The 21202-nt window shown below is 42.0% G+C and overlaps 1 protein-coding gene across 1 annotated transcript in view; it reads left to right on the top strand.

The window, feature by feature from the left end:
- Positions 1-17834, top strand: part of nt5c1aa (5'-nucleotidase, cytosolic IAa) — a 29836-nt gene extending 12002 nt beyond the window's left edge. Inside the window, exons 3-7 of the mRNA XM_078268114.1 lie at positions 204-371; positions 1861-1990; positions 11755-11877; positions 16762-16946; positions 17478-17834. Coding sequence (XP_078124240.1) covers positions 204-371; positions 1861-1990; positions 11755-11877; positions 16762-16946; positions 17478-17834 — 963 coding nt within the window. The remainder of the gene's footprint in view (positions 1-203; positions 372-1860; positions 1991-11754; positions 11878-16761; positions 16947-17477) is intronic.
- Positions 17835-21202: the final 3368 nt, after the last annotated feature.

Here is a 21202-nt window from a genome sequence, read left to right as displayed (position 1 = left end):
ATTCAAAGTATTATTAGCCAGGTTTAGTTTTAGGTTCAATTTTGCCCCACAGGTAAAAATAGGCTGATCCATTCCAGTCTCTCCTCCCCCCTGTGTTTTTTAATCATTGTCTCAATGGGTCATTATTGCTCGCTCATCTTCATCACTTTTTTTCTGTTCCTCTTCATCATACCATTTTCTATCTTGTCTCTCCTTTTCTGCAGCCAAAGCCAGAGAACGCTGTGACCATTGCAGTTTCTTCTCGGGTCTTGTTTCGGACCGAGCGGGAGCAGGAGGTGTATCTGCAGAAAGGGGTGGAGGAGTATCTGAGATACCAAATCGAACACGAGAACGAACCCTTCGCCCCTGGACCTGCTTTCCCCTTCGTCAAGGTTCAAGTCACACAAACACACACACTCACACATGCACTTTACATCGCAGTGTAAACGACATTGTGATCCGTTCACTCAAACCCTCTTTTTTGTGCTTCACGGGACAATAAATGTTGCTGTGATTCAGAAGTGCAACATAAAGTACAAACACATGAAAGTTTAGTCTTCATTCCCAGGAGGTTTAATTCTATTCACTTGACTTTGTCGTCACAGAAATCAATAAGTAGAGAGTGATTATGGTTATTGTGGGTTCCTGTGCAGAAGAGCCTTGTTATCGATGCATTCCCGGTGGCTAAGAGTCCCACTGAGAGAGGGCAGGCTAACACTAACAGTATCAAATCACAGCAAAGAACTGGCCACCCAGACTGCGTGACATGTTATTCATAGACTAAACTGACTCTAATAGATAAGCTGCACCAAAGGTCTCTTTCCCCTTCGTCAAGATTCAAGTCACACAAACACACACACACACACACACACACACACACACACACACGATTTACAGCGCAGTGTAAACGAAATTCACTCAAACCCTTTGCCAAGGTGGCCTGGGACGCACTTCACCACATATCTTTTGTAAAAGTGCTGGGTATTGCCACTGTTTTCCTCAAAAAAGTGATTCTCAAAGAACTAATACTGTAAATTATACAAGGAACCTTCAAACCTGGTGCATTCTTTTTTTTAGAATATTAATGTTGTCGTTTAACCCCAAAGCAGTTACAACTCCAAAGAAGTTACATAGAGACAGAAACAAAAGTGCTTTCTAAAGGGCAGGGCGTGTTATGCAGAGACACTGTACCTAAAGCCATACATTTGTGAAAACGACCATGGCAGTTTTTCCCTCGCCAACATTTTGCCAACCTTTGGAGTGTAATTTATCATGATCGTCTAGTTTCATGTGATACCAATATCTTTACTCTAGCTTTAAAACCGAGCCTCTTAAACCATCGTTCTCTGGATTTTATGAATCAATATCGGTTCGTTCTAGTTGGAGAATTGATGTTTTTGAACCCAGCCCTATTTTCTAATATAAATGCTAATGCGTCTTGATGCTTTCCCGACGAGAACGTAACAGGAGGATACATCATCAATGCACGGGCGAGGTGGTTGTTTTCGTAACAGCGCGCCAATGCTCTGTAAATTACCCATTTTAAGACGGGTTGGACAATGTGTTGCATGTTGGATTCTGCTGAAAGCGATATCTCCAGCATTACCGACACTAACGCTAACGTGACTGGTGAGAGTGCAAACTTAACGGATGTGCGCGGGACCCTTTCACCTTCTAGCGGAAGTGACGTGAGAGGTTAACAAAATCCGAGCACCGGTGGTCAGCTGGAGTCCACTTGTGTCCGGATCACCGAAATGCATTTTAAAACCAAGTGCAAACAAAGTCAAATAGGCCTACAGTACAGACTTTAAATATCGGACTGAACATTTCACTTCTGTGCTGTCCTGAGTTTCAAAGCTGACTGTTGCTTTATCCTGACAGGCTCTGGAGGCGGTGAACACTCGTCTGCGGGAGCTGTACCCACAGAGTGAAGAACTGTTTGACATTGTTTTGGTGACGTACAACCATGCCCACGTAGGAATCCGGCTCATCAACACCATCAATCATCACAGTAAGTCTTACAGTGAGCTCCATATGAAGTAGATGTGGCTCCAAGCTGAGGAAGCAGGTGCTTTACACCCAGCATCATTTTCAGAGTTAGACAATAATGGCAGTAACACATGAGATAAAAGCCCCGATATGTAGAATTTGAAAATGTACTAGTTTGGCGACCCTCATTGGAACTATCAAATGATAGAATGTGCGAAGCAGAATAGTAGCTTTAAAGGGGTGATAGAATGATTATACAGGGTATTTCACAATGTTCCTTAAGGTCTCCAAATAGGGTATGTAACATTGGTTGGGCTGAAAATGACCCAGGTGCTGTTCTATGCGCCCTAATGCAACCCTGTGAAATAGCCCTGGATTGAAACAAGAGGTTTTCTCCCTTATATGGTATGCTCATGAATATTTAGATAGGCTGCGAGCTGATTGGTTGGTTTACAACGAGCGACACACACACACATACACACAGCCCCACCCCTCTTTACAACGAGCCGAGCGAGCGAAGCTACAGAGGCTCCAGTGTTGCCAACTTAGCGGCTAGATTTAGCGACTTTTCAGACGCCCTTAGCGACTTTTTTTAAAAAAAAGCAACTAGCGACAAATTTGGTACAATACTGGCGAGCACGCAAAGGTATTTCTCTCTTTTGTCCGTCACTTCTTTCTTCTGTTCTGTGACTGAGGAGCAGCCCCTCCCCTCTCTGCTTTCTCCTCATACAGCAGTACTGATCAGAAGGTGAGACGGCAACAATCTCTTGTGGAGCATTATAACTTTGAAAAACCACAGGTTCCAGTTAATCTTATAATGGATATGTTTTTTGAGTTATTTAAACAAACGATCGGGGAAATAAACGCCTCTTGTCCGCGAGTCTCCTGAGAGAGCTCCAGCCAGCTCACAGCGGGGTCTGTGAAGGTGGACAGGCCGTGCGGCAAGCCATCGACACCGGCAGGCACCCGGCGGCTGTCACGTCAGACTGTGGAGCATCTGAACTCCGACACAGTCGAACCAAATTTGCAATTAGCCATCAAAAAAAAACGGCCCATATTTGAGCTCGACATAGTTGATTTCTCCCATAAAAAAGTCTCAGAAGTGAATTTAGTAATGAAATAGCAGACGAACAATGTATAAAGGGTCTAAGATCTGCGCAACCAACATTCAGAACACCAGCTGGTCTCAGACCAGTGGTTTGTATGTCAATTTTGGGGCGTGACAAAGGTACAGACTAGAGCCAAATAAGGTACACCTGAGTTGACGTCAACTATGAGCTTTGTTGAGATTCGCCCGTTTTCAGATTTCAGTTTCAAATTGTGAGATTTGCAAAGGAAAGAGGTGTCAATGGGAGTTTGAGGTTCTATGTATGCCTATTTTACCCACCGAACTGTCGTAATTCAACTATGACAAGGTAAACTCGTTTTTGCATTCTATCACCCATTAAATAACTTCTTTTCATGGGGTAACAGAACATTGATAGGTCAGATTTCAAGCACCCACAAAGACAACAATTTTGACACCATTATCTCCCCTTTCATGTAGCCAAACTAAAACTGTGCATGAATAGATTGTGAATGAAATTATATATAGGAGTACATTTAATAAAATTTAAAAAATCAGGACAATAGGATGTTAAGACATTGGTGTAATGAGATAGGATACTGTCGCCGAAACAAGCTGAGCTGAGAGACAAAGTGTATGAACAGCTGACTGACAGGATCCTTCCCAGGGAAATTGCAGACCCTGTGATGACATCTTCCTCACAGACCACTTCCTGTTCGGCTCCTCAAATGTTTTCATGTCCTCGGAGCTTCAGGCCGGGGCAAGTTGAACTTTACGTCCTTCGGGATGTAAGAATAATCCGAGAGGCCCAAAACAAAAACAGGTCTGAGCGGAGTCACCAAAGCAACACACGGTCTTCCAGATGCTTCCATGTTTGATCTCTCTGGTGGCTCTCTGTATGAAGGGGCCGAACCCATTAGACCGCTGACCTTTTCTACAGAACCAAAGAAAAACATGGCTTCTCTGATGTCACAGAGATACGGATTTGTTGAATATCATTCCCGCTGCTTTGGCTAGCTAAGGGTCTCCACGGGTGTCAAAGTCATAACAAATCATTGAGAAAGAAACATTTACTTGCTCGTTAGCTTTTGACATTTGATACTAGATGTGGGCACCTCAGAGAAACATTCAAACACTAATTTATCTCTCATCACATGCTTACAGTAGCTATTTTTAACAGCTGCAGGATGAGGTATAACGTTTCTTTCCTTGCAGTTGGATGACTGGTGGCAACTATAAAGTTAGAGCATGGCTGTGAATGACAACAAACATAGGTGCCGACACTTTTTCAAAGTTTCAAGGTGCATTTATTGTCATTTTCTTGCACATTTTATGTAGTCCCTTTTATGCTATACAAGATAGCAACAAAACAAAGCCATTTTTAATTGGTGGAGCATTGAGGATGAGTTAAGGAATCTCAGTCTGAGGAAAGAAGCAGCAGGGTAAACAGGCTGTGGCTGGGGTGGGTATTGTCTTTTATATATGTCTCCTTTGGGCTCTGCATAGGCACCTCGCCTCACTGATATCACAGATGCTCGGTAGATGGGTACCAATGATGTTCTGGGTGGTTTTAATCACCCGTGGCACAGCCCTCCTGTGCTGGGCCGTGCACAAACCATGCCAATTTATAAAGGTTTCCAGTTGGATGCTTTCTATTGCTCCTCTGTAAAAGTCGTCAAGAACTTGGCATAGTAATTTTGCTTTCCCTAAAGTGCTCATATTATGCTTTTTGGCTTTTACCCTTTCCTTTATTGTGTTATATATCTTTTTGTGCATGTTATAGGTTTACAAAGTGAAAAAGCCCAAAGTCCACCCCTAAGGGACTTACCATCTCCAACAGAAAACATTGTTCACAAACTTTTAAAACTCAAAACTTTTACACAGGGATTTTGGAGAAGCTGGACAGAAAACTGGATAAGTGCAAAAACTGTGGTGTTTATTAAGAAAAAGAAAGACACACTAAACAAAGAGCATGACATGAAAACCAGGAATTACACAAAAAAAAACTTTCAGATCTGAGCCTGACCTAATTGGAACCTGCCACCTGCACAGGTAAGTATAGGGTGAGCTAAACTGAAAGAAATACTATTACATTTACATACATCAGATACAGCTGACATTAATATATATACTGTATATATGCACCCCCAACAATAGGCACCCCAGATATTATAAAAATATCATTAACTGCAGAACTATTGCATATGTTACTTATTCTCCTACACCTTAAGAGTGTGCAGCCCCTCCATGCTGTGAGGACCTAATCAGGCAAACCTGCATGCACTCTCCTTAATTAAGCTGGTGACCAGAGGCCTGTACTACGAAGCGAGATTTGGCGTTAACGAGGTAACTTCAGGTTCAACCAAGGGTTTTCTGTATCACGACGGTGGATCAGTTGTTATCGGGTTCAATCGCCGTGGTAACTTATGCTTAACGCCTAACCTGATCGTAGCAGGTTATGTTGGAGATTAGAGATCAACCATTGTAAAAGCACCGCCTACTGACCAATCAATACTCGATTGATAATGGCGTCACCATTAAGATCAGGTCGAGCTCGGTGCGCGGCGAGAGAGGTGCGCTCATAAAAGTTCAAACATTTAGAGACCGACAACCCCGTTAACATTCCCTGATGTGTCCATGCATCCATCCATCTTCATCCGCTTATCCGGGGTCGGGTCGCGGGGGTAGCAGCTCCAGCAGGGGACCCCAAACTTCCCTTTCCCGGGCCAGATTAACCAGCTCCGACTGGGGGATCCCCAGGCGTTCCCAGGCCAGGTTAGAGATATAATCCCTCCACCTAGTCCTGGGTCTCCCCCGAGGCCTCCTCCCAGCTGGACATGCCTGGAACACCTCCCTAGGGAGGCGCCCAGGGGGCATCCTTACCAGATGCCCGAACCACCTCAACTGGCTCCTTTCGACGCAAAGGAGCAACGGCTCTACTCCGAGCTCCTCACGGATAACTGAGCTTCTCACCCTATCTCTAAGGGAGACGCCAGCTACCCTCCTGAGGAAACCCATTTCGGCCGCTTGTACCCTGGATCTTGTTCTTTCGGTCATGACCCAGCCTTCATGACCATAGGTGAGGGTAGGAACAAAAACTGACTGGTAGATTGAGAGCTTTGCCTTCTGGCTCAGCTCTCTTTTCGTCACAACGGTGCGATAAATTGAATGTAATACCGCACCTGCTGTGCCGATTCTCCGACCAATCTCCCGCTCCATTGTCCCCTCACTCGCGAACAAAACCCCAAGGTACTTGAACTCCTTCACTTGGGGTAAGGACTCATTCCCTACCTGGAGAAGGCACTCCATCGGTTTCCTGCTGAGAACCATGGCCTCCGATTTATAGGTGCTGATCCTCATCCCAGCCACTTCACACCGATCCAGTGAGTGCTGAAGGTCACAGGCCGATGATGCCATCAGGACCACATCATCTGCAAAAAGCAGCGATGAGATCCCCAGCCCACCGAACTGCAACCCCTCTCCACCCCAACTACGCCTCGATATCCTGTCCATAAATACTACAAACAGGATTGGTGACAAAGCGCAGCCCTGGCGGAGGCTAACTCTCACCTGAAACGAGTCCGACTTACTGCCGAGAACCTGGACACAGCTCTCGCTTTGGTCGTACAGAGATTGGATGGCCCTGAGAAGGGACAACCCCTCACCCCGTACTCCCGCAACACCTCCCACAGTATACGCCTTCTCCAGATCCACAAAACACATGTAGACTGGTTGGGCATACTCCCAAGCTCCCTCCAGGATCCTTGCGAGAGTAAAGATCTGGTCCGTTGTTCCACGACCAGGACGGAATCCGCATTGTTCCTCTTCAACCTGAGATTCGACTATCGACCGAACCCTCCTTTCCAGCACCTTGGAGTAGACTTTACCGGGGAGGCTGAGAAGTGTGATACCCCTGTAATTGGCACACACCCTCTGGTCCCCCTTTTTAAAAAGGGGAACCACCACCCCGGTCTGCCACTCCTTAGGCACCATCCCAGACTTCCACGCAATGTTGAAGAGGCGTGTCAACCAAGACAACCCCTCCACACCCAGAGCTTTAAGCATTTCTGGACGGATCTCATCAATTCCTGGGGCTTTGCCACTGTGGAGTTGTTTAACTACCTTCCCTGATGTGTATCTTAATGAAAGATATAGATTTTCAGCGGAGGGAATTACGTATAGGATATTTGTCGGTTTGTTGAGCCGTGTGTTGCCAATTAATGCTCACATCTGTTTGAATTATGTTTTTATATATTTTATTTGCTCTCATGATGGCTTCCCACTGCCAGGGGTGCAACTGAAATAAAAGGCTAAAGCAACGGCAGTTTATGGAAAGTGCACAAGTGTAATTATGGTCAGATCTTGGTCCTGACTGATGGGGGAGTGATATTAATAAGTGTTGTGATTTATGCATTTACAGCGTCGGCTATTTTTTTGCTTGCTTTCCTTCCTGTTTTAGGAAGCAGCGACTGTATTGCGTTTTGCCTGCAAAACCGTGTCTGTGTTATTCATATTTATGTAGAATTATAGTTTGCTCTTCTTATGTAAAATATGCGGCCCTGGTAGATGTTTGCGATTGGTCGTGCTGTGCAAACCCCGCCTCTTTTAGGTGAACCTGTGTGCCGTTGAATTGGGAAACCCTGGGTTGATTGAACTAGTTGTTAACCACCGTCGTGACACAGGTAATGCGGGACCGCGGTTGTTAGGTTAGGTGAAGCCGGGTAACTGAAATTAATCCAGGACATGTTGATCTGGATTCGTAGTACAGGCCTCTGCTGATCTAACCCCACATCACAGGCAGAACCATAACAAGAATACTATGAACCAATAAACCAACCACACAGGCATATGTTATTTTAACATACATTAAATGATGATTTATGGACGAAACTGAAACCTTATACTGGAATTATGGATTAAGCAGATTAAAAAAAAACTTTACTTTTGGGAAAAGTGCCTATTGAAAGGGAGAACGGCAGCTTTTTCACAGTTAGATTGTGTTGAATGCTAAGCTGAAATCAACAAACATTTTGATGTAGGTGTTGTTATTTTCAAGATGTGTGAGTCGTTTGGACTGGACATTGCAGATTTTTTAGGTACAGGGACAATGGTGGCTGTCTTGAAGCAGGTGGGAACACTCTCCGGTGATAGTGATATGTTATTTTAGTCATGTACTATGCATGCATATGACATAGAAGGTCCCAAGGGCCAAGATGACTGGCAGGTCCTATAATGTGCTCCAGCAAATTGAGATTTCATGACATTATCGTTCTCTATGGAAATAAAAAATTGGAGCCACTACATGACCTCATATATGCCTACAATATGCATATCATCCCACATGGATATATATACCCAGCTACTATGAGTGTAAAGTGTTAAACTGCACACTGAAGCTGCTCATTCTTTGATGCGACAGCAGTGTCTCTGCAGTCCTGCTGATTTCCTGCTTTCCTATTACCATGTTTTAGATCTTCTGAACAAGCAAATAAATCATACGAAGATAGATGATATGAAAACATTTGTGCAAGGGGGAAAAAAAGATACAAAGACATCAATGGTGAGGACATTTTCCATTGAGTGAGTCCCACGCTCCAGCACCGGTCTGATAGGCATGGGACGCCTGGGAGGTTTGAAATGATTAGGTACAACGAAATGCGGGGGCCAAACTCACCAGGGCCCGAGTACAAAGATAAGTAAACCATTTAGGAAATCTGCCAAGGACATTTGGTTCTTTGAACTCTATTTCCCTCTGTTTTTTTGTCTGTCTTTGTTAGCACAAGTCTAACTTACTAAAAACTGCACTACACAACTGTGCACTTCTACAAATCCAAATATGATAACCAAAAACATGAAAATTTTTCTAAATGGAGTCCTCAGACAGTGGCTCATGTTACAACCTACAACCTAAATTTTCTTCTGTTTCATTAAATGGCTGGTGGGGAAATTGTACCTGTTATCACCCTATTGATGGCAAAAATTGCTAAAAATGTTTGGTGAACGAAGCATGGTGTGCTACGGAAGAGTGCTACTGTGTCTCAAATTTAGAAAAAGGTACACAATACCTAGTGTCCAAAACCACAAATATAAAAGCTTATAAAACAGAAATAAAAGGCAAACCAGAAGCAAAAGTGAAAGTCATAAAGTGTCACAGAGACAATGTCCAACCAGTTTCATGCCAGACCTTAAATTTTCATAAAGACCTCTGCCCACACATCAAATCAATAGCTACATCTCTTTGTCTTTATCCTCTGTCAGTTGAAAAACTACAAAGCTGTGCTTCACAAACCAACATCTGGTCAGGAGATAGTAATTCTACCTGCTAACTCATGCAAACAGTAATTCCTGCACTGGTGCACAGATACGTCGACATCTCAAGGTTCTTTCACAAAATGAACATACAGATTAATGAATGTACTGACAGTTAAAATAAGTGATTACAGAGAAAGTAAGGCGACAGGAAGCGACTTTACTTTCCTTAGCTTTGTTTTTGGGTGTGAAAGGAAGGCAAAAAACATATCATCACCTTCAACTGGCTTAATTAAAAATATTTACATTAAAAGATAACTTCATTAGTCATGATTAGTACTACTCAGCCTGTGAAAACGGTGATATCATGTCTTGCATGGCTGTTGAGAGAGCTAATCTCAAATCTGAAAAAACCCTGGTGATGTCATAGTGATGTCATCAAGGTTACCTTAGCTTGGGCTTGGACACGTGTTACAAACCGAGGTTGCAGAGTTGCAGAGAGAGAGAGGTTGCAAAACAAGGGTATTTACCAGGTGGGGAGGGGGTCTATTGAAAATATCCTATTGGTTGCATTATGGGATCCAGCTGTGGTGTGTGACTCTACTGAACTAAAAGTCTGGAAATCTCAACTTTTGACCCTTCTTTTATTTACAAGTCCCTCATCTTTATGGACGTGCAATACTAAATTGCTGGAGTCACTCTTTAATGTGGAAAAAGTCTAAGACAAGTTTCTTGCCTAGTGCAGCTTTAAATAGATGCCTTAACCTTGCCGTCTCTCTTTTCATAGTAAGCACATCAATCTGCCACCCACACTAACCTTCTCTTTCACTAAATCTCCATCTATCTTGGGTGTCACCCACCTCTTCTTATTCTATTACAACCCTCAACTCTTCTTAAGCTCATTTGATTAGTCTATCACTTTACTCCTCCTGTGCCCGTTCGCTCTGTTCCTGTCCTCTCTCTTAAATATCAGCTCATTCAGCTCTGCAATCGGTATTCATGCTTCTAGGGCTCCAGCCCTGAATGTTTTCTCAAAATCCCTGAATATTTTAGGCCGACTTTACGGTCTTTCAGAGGCTGTAGTGGGTTCCGTTTTGAAGCTAGAGTAAAGCTAGATATTGGTGTCATATGAAACTAAATAATGCTCCAAAGTATATTTTGTCGAGGGAAAAACTGGCACGGCCATTTTTCAAAGGGGTCCCTTGACCTCTCACCTCCAGATATCTGATTGAAAATGGGTTCTATGGTTACCTACGAGTCTGCCCTTTACAGACATGCTCACTTGATGATAATCCTATATAGTTTTTCCTTGGCAACTATCATGTTTTTCGCAAATGGTTTACAGGTTTCAGGCATTCTATTATCAAATTGCTTGTAAAATAGTGCAAATAGCTGCCACAAATGGGGGGGAAAAAATCTCTCCGAAGGAGGATGCGCCCCTGGGTTTGGGCTGAGCCCCAAATGTTTACAACATCTGGCTCCGCCCCTGCCTCATATCGGTCTCCTTTCGTTCTCCCCATACCGTCTCTCCACTGCTTTTTGGATCAGTCATCAGGAGTGAATTAAGAGACTGCCTCAGTCTAAACGTACACAGACACTCTACCATGCCCTTCTTGCAGTCCCTTCTTCGGCCTTCTAGGTAACCTCCTCTTTGGACCCTCTTCAACTTTTAAGTGCTTGTAAGTTTATCCTCTCACCCTGTCCCTAGCCCCCATCTCCCCTTCACTTCAACCCCTGTGACTCTCGAAAGTGCTTATCATGAACTCCTTGACCAAGCTACAGCTACGGGCAAAAACAAGTATTTTTCTGTTTTGTTTCTGTATCTCACTGTCTGTAAGGATACAAACAAATGTATCAATATTGTCAGTGGTGGAAGAAGTATTCAGATCTTTTACTTAAGGAAAAGTACTAATACCACACTGTACAGTACAATACTCTGTTACAAGTAAAGGTCCTGCATTGAAAATGTTACTTAAGTAAAAGTATGTAAGTATCATCAGAGAAATGTCAATACAGAAAAATCCTCACATTTCAGAAACTGGAAACGATCAAAACTGTTCGTGAAGTGTTTAATGGGCTAATTATGTCAGCTGTACTTGTAGGTCTATATATTGTAGGTTTAATAAAACATCATATTTTATAAACTACGTGTTTTGTGTGCAAACACCTTAGTTTGTAAAGTAACTAGTAACTAAAGCTGTCCGATCAATTTAGTTGTGTAAACAAGTACAATATTTCTCTCTGAAATGTAGTGGAGTAAAAGTAGAAAGTGCTCTGATAATAAAAGGCTCAAGTAAAGCACAAGTACCTCAAATTTGTAATTAAGTACAGTACTGCAGTAAATGTACTTAGTTGCATTCCACCACCCAATATTGTAATGTGTCTGCAATGCTGCCAATGTACTATATGTTGACATTTGAAGATGTACTGAAACTAGAAACCGTGTTGTTGTGTGTTGCTCTTGTCCCCAGACTTGTTTATTGAGAGGTTTTGTATGACGGGAGGAAGCAGTCCAATTGGCTACCTAAAGGCCTGGCACACCAACCTGTACCTCTCTGCTGATGCTGACAAGGTCCGGGAGGCGCTGGCTGAAGGTGAGAACACGCAGACGCATGCATGAATGCACGCACGCACGCACGCACACACACACATACACACACAGGTTTGTGGCACTATCTTTGTGGGGACCCGTCATTGACATGATGCATTCCCTAGCCCCTTACCCTAACCTTAACCATCACAACTAAATGTCTAACCTTAACCCTTACCCTCACCCTAAACATAACCTCATACTTCTTCTAATCTAATTCTAAAGTCTTAACCCTTGTGTTGTCCTTCGGGTCACCGGGACCCGTCCAGTTTATTTGACGTTTTGATTTTGGGCTGGCGTTGAGGAGGGGGACCCCGAAGCTCAACGCCAGGCCAATACAAAACGTCAAATAAATGTATAGTTAACGCTTGTGTTGTCCTCTGGTTCCCGGTGACCCGAAGGACAACACAAGGCTTAAGCAAGTCCAGCAATTTGGCCCCACAAAGCTGTTGGGACCCCACAAGTATACTGGACCCCACAAATATAGTTAAACAAGCCCACACACACACACACACACACACACACACACACACACACACACACAAAAAGCAGGCTCATTTTTTGTATAACTATCTGTGTTACTTTAGAATGAAAGCAGATGACCTACAGTACAGCAAAACCAAATAGTCATATGATTAGTAATACCGGTACAGTGAACCAGTAGACTTTGAAGCACACCATCCCAGTTTTAGTCTTAACATGTTTTTTTTTGGACCACAATCAGGATGTATTGTTTATATAGAAAACGTTGTTATTGATCTTTCGGTATTCATGTTGATCTTATATGCTTAATCGCTTTCTTGCTCAAAAGTTAGATGTGAAGATTGATATTTGTTTCAGTCAGCATCCAGTTAGCTTAGCATAAAGACAGAAACAGTTAGTCTGGCTCTGTACAAAGTTATAAAATCAGCCTTTAGCAGCACCTCTAAATTTGACTTTGTTTGAAGTGGTGGCTGGTGGGATTTATTTCTGGGCCGGCTATGCCAACAAATTAAGCAGACTTTCTGCTTCACAAACTGCCGTGAGGCTGGGTGGAAATAAGTGGCGGCTGCTGGTCTTTCATTTTCGGCCAAAATCAGGTCGACAATATTAGCATTGTCTGCCATCGTGTGCTGTTTCGCCAAGTAAATACCAAGAAATAGGTTGCAGTTTGTCTTTCGAATACACTTCCGCGATGGGAATGAGCTCGAATAGCTTCGGCGACTTTTTATAGTACAAAATCGCTGTCAATCAAAAGGAGATGCAGTCTTTTGACAGACCCTCCAATCATCACGCAGAAGCCCGCAGTCCAGGCCAGCCCACTCCTCCATTCACCCCCGCTTAGCGTCCGTGGGCGGGACATAATAGCAGCATTTATCCAAAGACTTTCCTTAAATTGTGAAATTGTGACTGGTGGAAATATAAGATGCAACACTGAGAAAATTGTTTGTTAATATAATGTACACAGACAGAACAGTTCATATGTTCCCTATATGGTTCCTATCAATAACCACAAAAATATCTTTTTAAGATAATGAATGACACATTTTTAATACATAGCTAAACAAGCATTTTGTTTTCTTCCAAATGTTTACTTGGTATATTTACATTCCCAAACATGACCAATTTCATACACTGTTCAATGTGGGATCTTGTTTTTTCATTTTTAATTATTATTTTAGAAAAGGGCTTTAGGTCATTTACACCAGTATTTATCCAGGCTTGGTCTGTTCCTTTGATATGGAAAAGGAGGCAAGGAAAGCATAATGGTGCCTGAGCATCACAACAGGCAGGCATTTTTACAAACAACCTGTTACAAAACTATGGATTGTATTCTTTACCTCTTTCACTTGTTTTCTGGTCAATTGTAACATCACTCTGATCTGGTCCAAGTTGTTTGACTACAAGTTTATCAGATGGTGACCTTCTTTCAAACTGCTTTTGTTTGGGGGATTTGATTGATAGGCTCCATATGGTCGTTTCAGTTAACGTTCACACGTAAGCTGTCAATATCTCATCAAAACACTACGGGCGAGATATTGGGCATAGAGGATTTGTACGTGGAAGTGTAGGACGCTCAGCCTGAGTGCTCTAAATCCTGTCCAATCCCTGCACATTTGCAAGACCAGGCTTTCCTCTCCTTGCTGCTCTCAGCTCGGCAGTTCTGTCGCCAGCAACCTCCACAATGGAAAATATCTTTTTGCATTGCAGTGGTAGGTTTTTGATTACATTTCACTGCAGAAAATGCATTGTAAGCTACTCATTGACTGCACAATTTTAATCTGGAAGGAAAATAATTAATTCATGAAATTAATCCATGAAAATGAACTTTTGATGTAGAGCAAGAGGGATAGTGCCCTAGTGCCCTCTATGGGCTGGCCGCCACTGGTTGTTTGTTTAACCCTTGTCTTCAAATCTACCGTGTATATGTTGTCCTCCCGGGTAAAAATGAACACCTTTTTGATGCTTTTTCTGACATTTATATGACTTTCTTCGACACTTTTGATGCTTTTTTCTGTTTTTGTCGCTTTATTTTAAAGCGTTTTTGATGCTTTTGTTACCCAACCACCAAACACCACTAACACCAAGTTATTACCACTACGACTACACTTATTTTTGGAATTCATGGACAATAATCCTCATTTGTAGGACATTATACCTAAGTTTTTTAGTTAAAAAAGCAGACATAATGAAATATTTAGACTAATATTAGAGGAACGTATGTTGATGGATAATCAGAGACTTCAAAGAGTCAAACTTGAGCCAGAATACAGTTTTGAAACCATTTCAATTATTTTGAAATGCTAAAAAATTCAATAAAAGTAGTAATCATGAATTGTACGCGCAAAGAGCATTGTATGGAATACATCACATTTCTGGGTAATTTTTATTTAGAAAAAAACAGCAACAACATACAGTATTTCTGATTTAGAAATTTATTTATATTTACAGATCAAATTGGACCCAAGTACAACATGAGGGTTAATTTGTCAAAAAAAAACAAGTGTAAAAAAGATGGAGGGTTATGTGCTGGACTGGAGTCTCTGGTGGTTGCCTGGCAACCTCAAAGAATGACAACATGACCCAACAGGTTACCGTTAACTAACATAGAGACCACTGGAGTATTTCTAAGTCAGCCCTAAGTTTGCAAGTAGGAGTAAGGTGAAGTATTTTTATGTTCCTCCAGTCCATTTACTAAACATGCACCTAACATTACAGCTTACCATTTTAAAAAGCTGTTGATGTAGAGTGAATGTATTTACACCTTCAAGGCCCCCAGATACTTTAACCGTGCTTCAGATAGGCAATCCTTTATGCCTATCTAGTGTTATTGTTAACAGTGTAATTATAAGTTCAGTTTTAAGTCTTGGGAAGTGGTTGTCAGTTGGAATAAAACTTCACACCGCCTTTAAAACTTTAATTTAAATGGAAAAAAGTATGATGCTATTCAATTCTTACACACACGCGGCGAGTTGCAAGTAAACATTCTGAATTCTTGTTTGTCCTGTTTGTATAATTAGTTAGCCTGGGTAAACCCTGACGAACTTCCGGCAAATTTGAGATTTGCTCTGCAAGTCCGTCTGGCCAAGAGCCCATTCGAGCCCATTTACATTGGCTTTACACCAATCACAACCGTTGAGGCGGGCTTTACACCAATCACAACCGTTGAGGCAGGCTTTACACCAATCACAACCGTTGAGGCGCGCTTTACGCGACGACGATAGAGCAGCGATGGAGAGCAGCTTTTTGTTTACATTCAACATGACGGCCACCGAAGCGCAGCATCACCCGGATCGTTGGTCTGATTGGTTGAAGGACTATCCAATTGCGCCCAGAGGCATTTGAGCGGCGTCTGTTGATGACGCCCCTTTGGAAATGAACTGTCAATTAACCTTTCCCAGACCCACTCTGGTGTCAACCAGGCTAATAATTAGTAGCAGTGACTGACATCTTCTCTAATGCTGAAATCACATATTGAAGATTTGCCCTCTTTCTGTTTCCTTGATGAATTTGTGTGTCATGTCATGGCATATCAAGACAAACATTAAATGGAATACCAGCAGGCTGTAACATCCCATTTGCTCTGGCTGTGACTCTGAATATGTATAAATATTTGAAAACATGGGCCGCTCTCTGCCAAAGAAATACAAGGTGTTATTATGCTGTGCTGACAAGGAGCTGAAAACAGAATACATTGATGTGAAATTCGTGGAACTTGGGGTGTCAACCACTTCTGAAGGTTTACATTTGTTCAGTGCAGAACATTTCATACTGCATTATCACTGCTGTCCAAAAGGAAGAGCTAATACTGATATAGGGCAGACCACGTGGAGAGAAATAGTGTTGAAACCAAGGGAAACTGCACACACACCCACCCACCCACACACACACACACACAGTATTGAATGTGATTTAAGTCAAGTAAAGTATAGTAAAGAGGAAAAGAAATTAGAAGTTAAGTGCAGTGAAGTAAAAAAGTGAACTGCAGTGAGATGAAAACGTAAAGTGTAGTGAAGTGAAGAAGTGAAGTGCTGTGAAGTAGATGAAGCACAGTAAAGTACAGTGAGGTACAGTGACGCGCACTGAAGTGAAGATGGGATGCGTAGTGAAGTTAAAAAAGAAGTGAAGTGCATTGTAGTGAGGTGCAGTAAAGAAAAGAAAAGTGCAGTGAAGAAGTGAAGCACAGTGAAGTGAAGAAGTGAAGTCAAGTGCAGTGAAGTGTAGGGCAGTTTTAAGTGAAAAACCAAAGTAAAGTGAAGGGAAGAAGTGATGCGCAGTGAAGTAGTGCAGTGAAGTGAAGTAACTTGCAGTGAAGTGAAACAAAGGCAAGTGTAAACTGTAAACGACCATTGCTTTCAACAAATCTATTGTTGAACCTATTCTTATTGACGTCTGTGTTTGTGTTTAGGCATCGCAGCAGCCACCATGTTCATGACAGAGAATCTGACAGAGGTATCAGAGTCCCAGCTGAGGGTGGCATTTGATGGTGATGCTGTTCTCTTCTCTGATGAATCTGAACGCATCTTCAAGGCACATGGGCTGGACAAGTTCTTCCAACATGAGAGGGACAACGAGGACACGCTATTGGATCATGTAAGTAGTTTTCACTGGAGGTCTGTTTGGACCAGAAGATGGTCAGAAGATACGTGTTGCCGCCATGGATATATTATATAATGTTCAGTACAGATTGCATTACACTCTATCCCAGAATGGGAAACAATCATCTGCCATTTTTTCCATTTACGTGCATACCTAATCACCTGTAAATGATATGCAGATGTTCTCAATATTAAATCCATTTCATTAACTGATGATTCTATGAATACATTATGCAAATTATATGATAAATGGTTTCAAAAGGCAGCGATTAAGACAGTTGGTGCACCATTCTGTTAAACAGTTAGCAATTGATATTAGCTTTGAGCGGTGCAGGCTTAAAAACAAATGGTGCTAAATTGGTGCTAATTCAATAAAAGTCTCCTTGTGCTACATGTACATATAGATGTGGCATGACAAAGCAAGTAATGATGCAAGGCATTAAATACACAAAACAGGACACTAAAACACATGGGAACACACAATGTCACCAGCTCTATTTTATCACAATCTCTTTATCTGTGGCAGGGACCTCTGAAGGGCTTCCTGGAAGCACTGGGGAAGCTCCAGAAAAAGTTTTACGCTAAAGGCCATCGCCTGGACTGTCCCATCCGAACATTCTTGGTGACAGCGCGTAGTGCAGCCAGCTCTGGTATCCGGGCACTGAAGACACTCAGAGCCTGGGGCCTGGAGATCGATGAGGCCTTGTTCCTTGCAGGGGCACCGAAGGGCCCCATGCTGGAGAAGATCAGGCCTCACATCTACTTTGATGATCAGATGTTTCACGTGGAGGGAGCGGCTGAGATGGGCACCGTTGCTGCCCATGTGCCCTACGGCATTGCACAGAAACATAATCTCAAACAGAACAGCAGTGTTGGGAAGTAGAAAGCAGGACTTAAAATGCCAAAGGCACAGTCATTCAGCCAGAAACAGAACAAGATAAGAAGGATGGGATGGAGAAACATCATTAAGAAGAGCAAAGTGAAGCTGAGAGGTTTCAGAGAGCTTGGAAAAGTGAACTTCTACGGAATTGTATGTGGAAATGCATCATTTCCATGGCAATTGTATTGTAAGTTTGTTCAATCACAATGTAAACTGTCTCAGCTTAATGCCATCATGTTATAAGTTAGATCAGGTCTGGATAGTGGTTAGATCTTGCTTCATATGGGAAATTCAAAGGTGCTTGATTGCCACGGTGACCTGCTATTTCTCTCACTACTACTTGTCTTCATAAAGAGGACACCTCTTCATTGAGTGCTGGAGGATACCGGATTAATGGCTTCACTTGAGTAAAGCACAAAGACTGCAATGTACGATGGCAATAAATGAGTCATAAGCACAATGTAGAGATATTATAAGGTTAAAAATGATAGCGATATACTGTAGCATAAGAATCATAATTTAAAGTGTCAATCATTTTACAGTTTGACTTCACAGGGACGTTTCAGTTGGTGCCTTAGTTTCAATGAAGACAATTATTTTAGCCACACTAGCGAGAGTAAAATATCTTGACTGTTGGATGGATTGCCGTACAATTCAGTCCAGACATTTATAGTCTGCAGAGAATGAAACCTAATGAATTTGGTGGTGATCCCCTGAGTTTTTATGCTTCACAGGTTTAAAACGTTTCAGTTAATTACAGAACACCTCTAAAGCTGTAGACTGAATTCCAATTCCTGCACTTCAGCTGCACACAATACCATTAGCATGCATACGTTTCTCCTCTTAGCATGTTAAATGTATTTCGTATTATCGAGAAAAAAAAGTATATTTTATTATTCTGCTAGTCCAAAATATAGACAGCCATATCTTTCAGTGGGTGTCTTTAGTTTCAATGAAGACACTATATATAGCTATGCCAGCAGCGTAATCTTGGTCCAGGCAAAATATCTCAACAACTTGGAATTAAGTTTCATGTTTCATTTCATGTGGCACCACTAACAGGTCACAGTAACTTGTATAGCCTTGCTAGCAGTGCTCCACTTTGTTCCAGAGAGAAAAATCTCGACAACTTGGAATATGGAGTCCCCTGTAATGAAGCGCCAGTCACATTTCAAAATTGAACAAAACTCCAACACTTCAGTTCACGACACCTCTAAAACTAACTAAACTGAATTTCCTTTAGTTACAGCTGTACAGTACCGTTAGCATGCTACATTTTTACTATGCTAGCATGCTAATGTTAATGGTCTTAAAGTCGATCTGAGCCTAAGTAAATCTGAGGATGACTAAGCCCAGGATAGACTGATTCAAGTTGAGTGAATACTTGCAGTTATGGTCTAAAAATGTCCCAAAATGGCTGATTGATGTGTACAACAACATGGCTTTGAACACTCAGGCCAGATGTTAAGACTCCAAATTTCCTTTGTTAGAGGTTAAAAGAAGAAAAGCAAACGTTTATGTCCACGTTTGATTCATCCAACAATTTAACTTCCCAGCGTATATAATGCATATTACAGCCTAAAAGGCTTTCTATTTAGTAAGCCATCCTGGTAGCTAATATGAGGGCATTACAGCCTCTCTGAAGGGTGATGTGGTTTCTCACCAACTAATGTATCACCAATAAGTGTTTAACAAGCAGCTGTCTTGATTTTATTGCCCTCTACTGGACATCAACTGTAGTACAAAGTCACACTGCTAAGGTGGCATTGACCGATGTTGTTAAGTTTAAACCAATTTAACTATCTGGTAATCAATAGCCAACTGGCAATCAAAACCTTTTTTGATTGATGCACATGAATTTGTCAATCATTAACAAAAAGGCCACAGTGGCCTTTTGAAAATATCAACTTCACATCACTCTGTCACTGCTGGCAAGTCCTCGGAAATCTTCCCTCTAGTGTATATTCCGTGATGCTTCGTTACACCTCATCAGCCGTCTGAGGACCTTGAAGCTCGGAAACATGACAAGCAATCCACATTAATTTCACAGTCAAAACACATAATTGAACAGATGTGTCTTTTGGCGGACGTTTGCCCTCAAATGATGGCTGGGTTATCGGAGGATACAGTTTCAGCAGGATCCAGGAGCAGGACATTTAGGAAATAGATTATTGCAGATGAAGCAATGTTTAAACATTTTAACAACAGGTTCATGACGACATCATTGACACTTATGAAACAAAAATTGCATACAATAATAAAATGTAAATGAACACTAATAAAGATGTCAATTATAGTGCTTGCTTTACTCATTAATGAAAATAGCTGCAGATTGAATTACCTCTCTGACAAAACAAGATGCACACATACTGTAATTTCTGCATTGCTGATGTGCACTCCTTCACTCTACCATGGAGTGGCAGCACTGGAATGATAAATGACCAGCAGCAGCATCTGGTCTTCATTGCCCACATTTTTGTTTAGGATGAAAAATGTTGGGAAATCATCACTTGATATTGATATTAAAGTTGTCTTAAATGATTGCATTGTATCTTTACATCTTTCGTTCTTTCCTGCCTTCCTAAGTTCTTTTTATTTCATTTTTTTGTCACCTGTCCTTCCTTATTTCTTCCCTGTTTACTCCATTTTTCTCGTCACATGAGAAGAATTGTATTACTACCCACCCTGTTCACGATGATAAATGTGTTAATATCCCCAATCATTCCCAGCTGAATAGGACCTTCCCAGCATTCTGGGTAATAAAAACCAGAAAGCGCCAACATCCATTGCTGGTCCACCTGGAGTCATACTACTACTGTAACACCACCGTAGCCACGGGCCATGCTGGTAAACGCTGAGCGATTGACATTCATATGGATTTTATAAGCTCCAAAACAGTGGGTTGGTTTTGCTGGCAACACACAGTATATGGAGCAGGGGCAGAAAGATAAGATACACATGTGCAGGCTGCCATCTATAAACAGACAATAACCATCAGTGTGAATGGAGAATAGTTAAAGAGAATGTCTCTGTGCTTTACTATGGCCAATTGAGATGGTGTCTGGGGACAGAAATGACCATAACAACCCAGCATTCCGCCTTTTACAGATTCCCACGTTAGTAGATAAATGCTAAAAGATCAAAGGTGCTCCAGTGAAGAGATAAAAAGAAATGGTGCATTAAGGGATATATTTTCATTTCATGCATTATAACTTGGCTTGTCTTCCAAGCAGAGATCATACGATTGTGATGGGAGGACCATCATGCAAGCGCAAGGAATAGGAAATAAAAAGATAATGAAGAGGGGAGTTATTTTACAGATTGGGGGACACGTTCCACTGACTCCAATCGATGACCGAATGTGGGACATC

Source organism: Sander vitreus, chromosome 14 (assembly GCF_031162955.1).
Source record: "Sander vitreus isolate 19-12246 chromosome 14, sanVit1, whole genome shotgun sequence".
NCBI classification, from domain to species: domain Eukaryota; kingdom Metazoa; phylum Chordata; class Actinopteri; order Perciformes; family Percidae; genus Sander; species Sander vitreus.
This window is presented reverse-complemented; position numbering and strand designations above follow the sequence as displayed.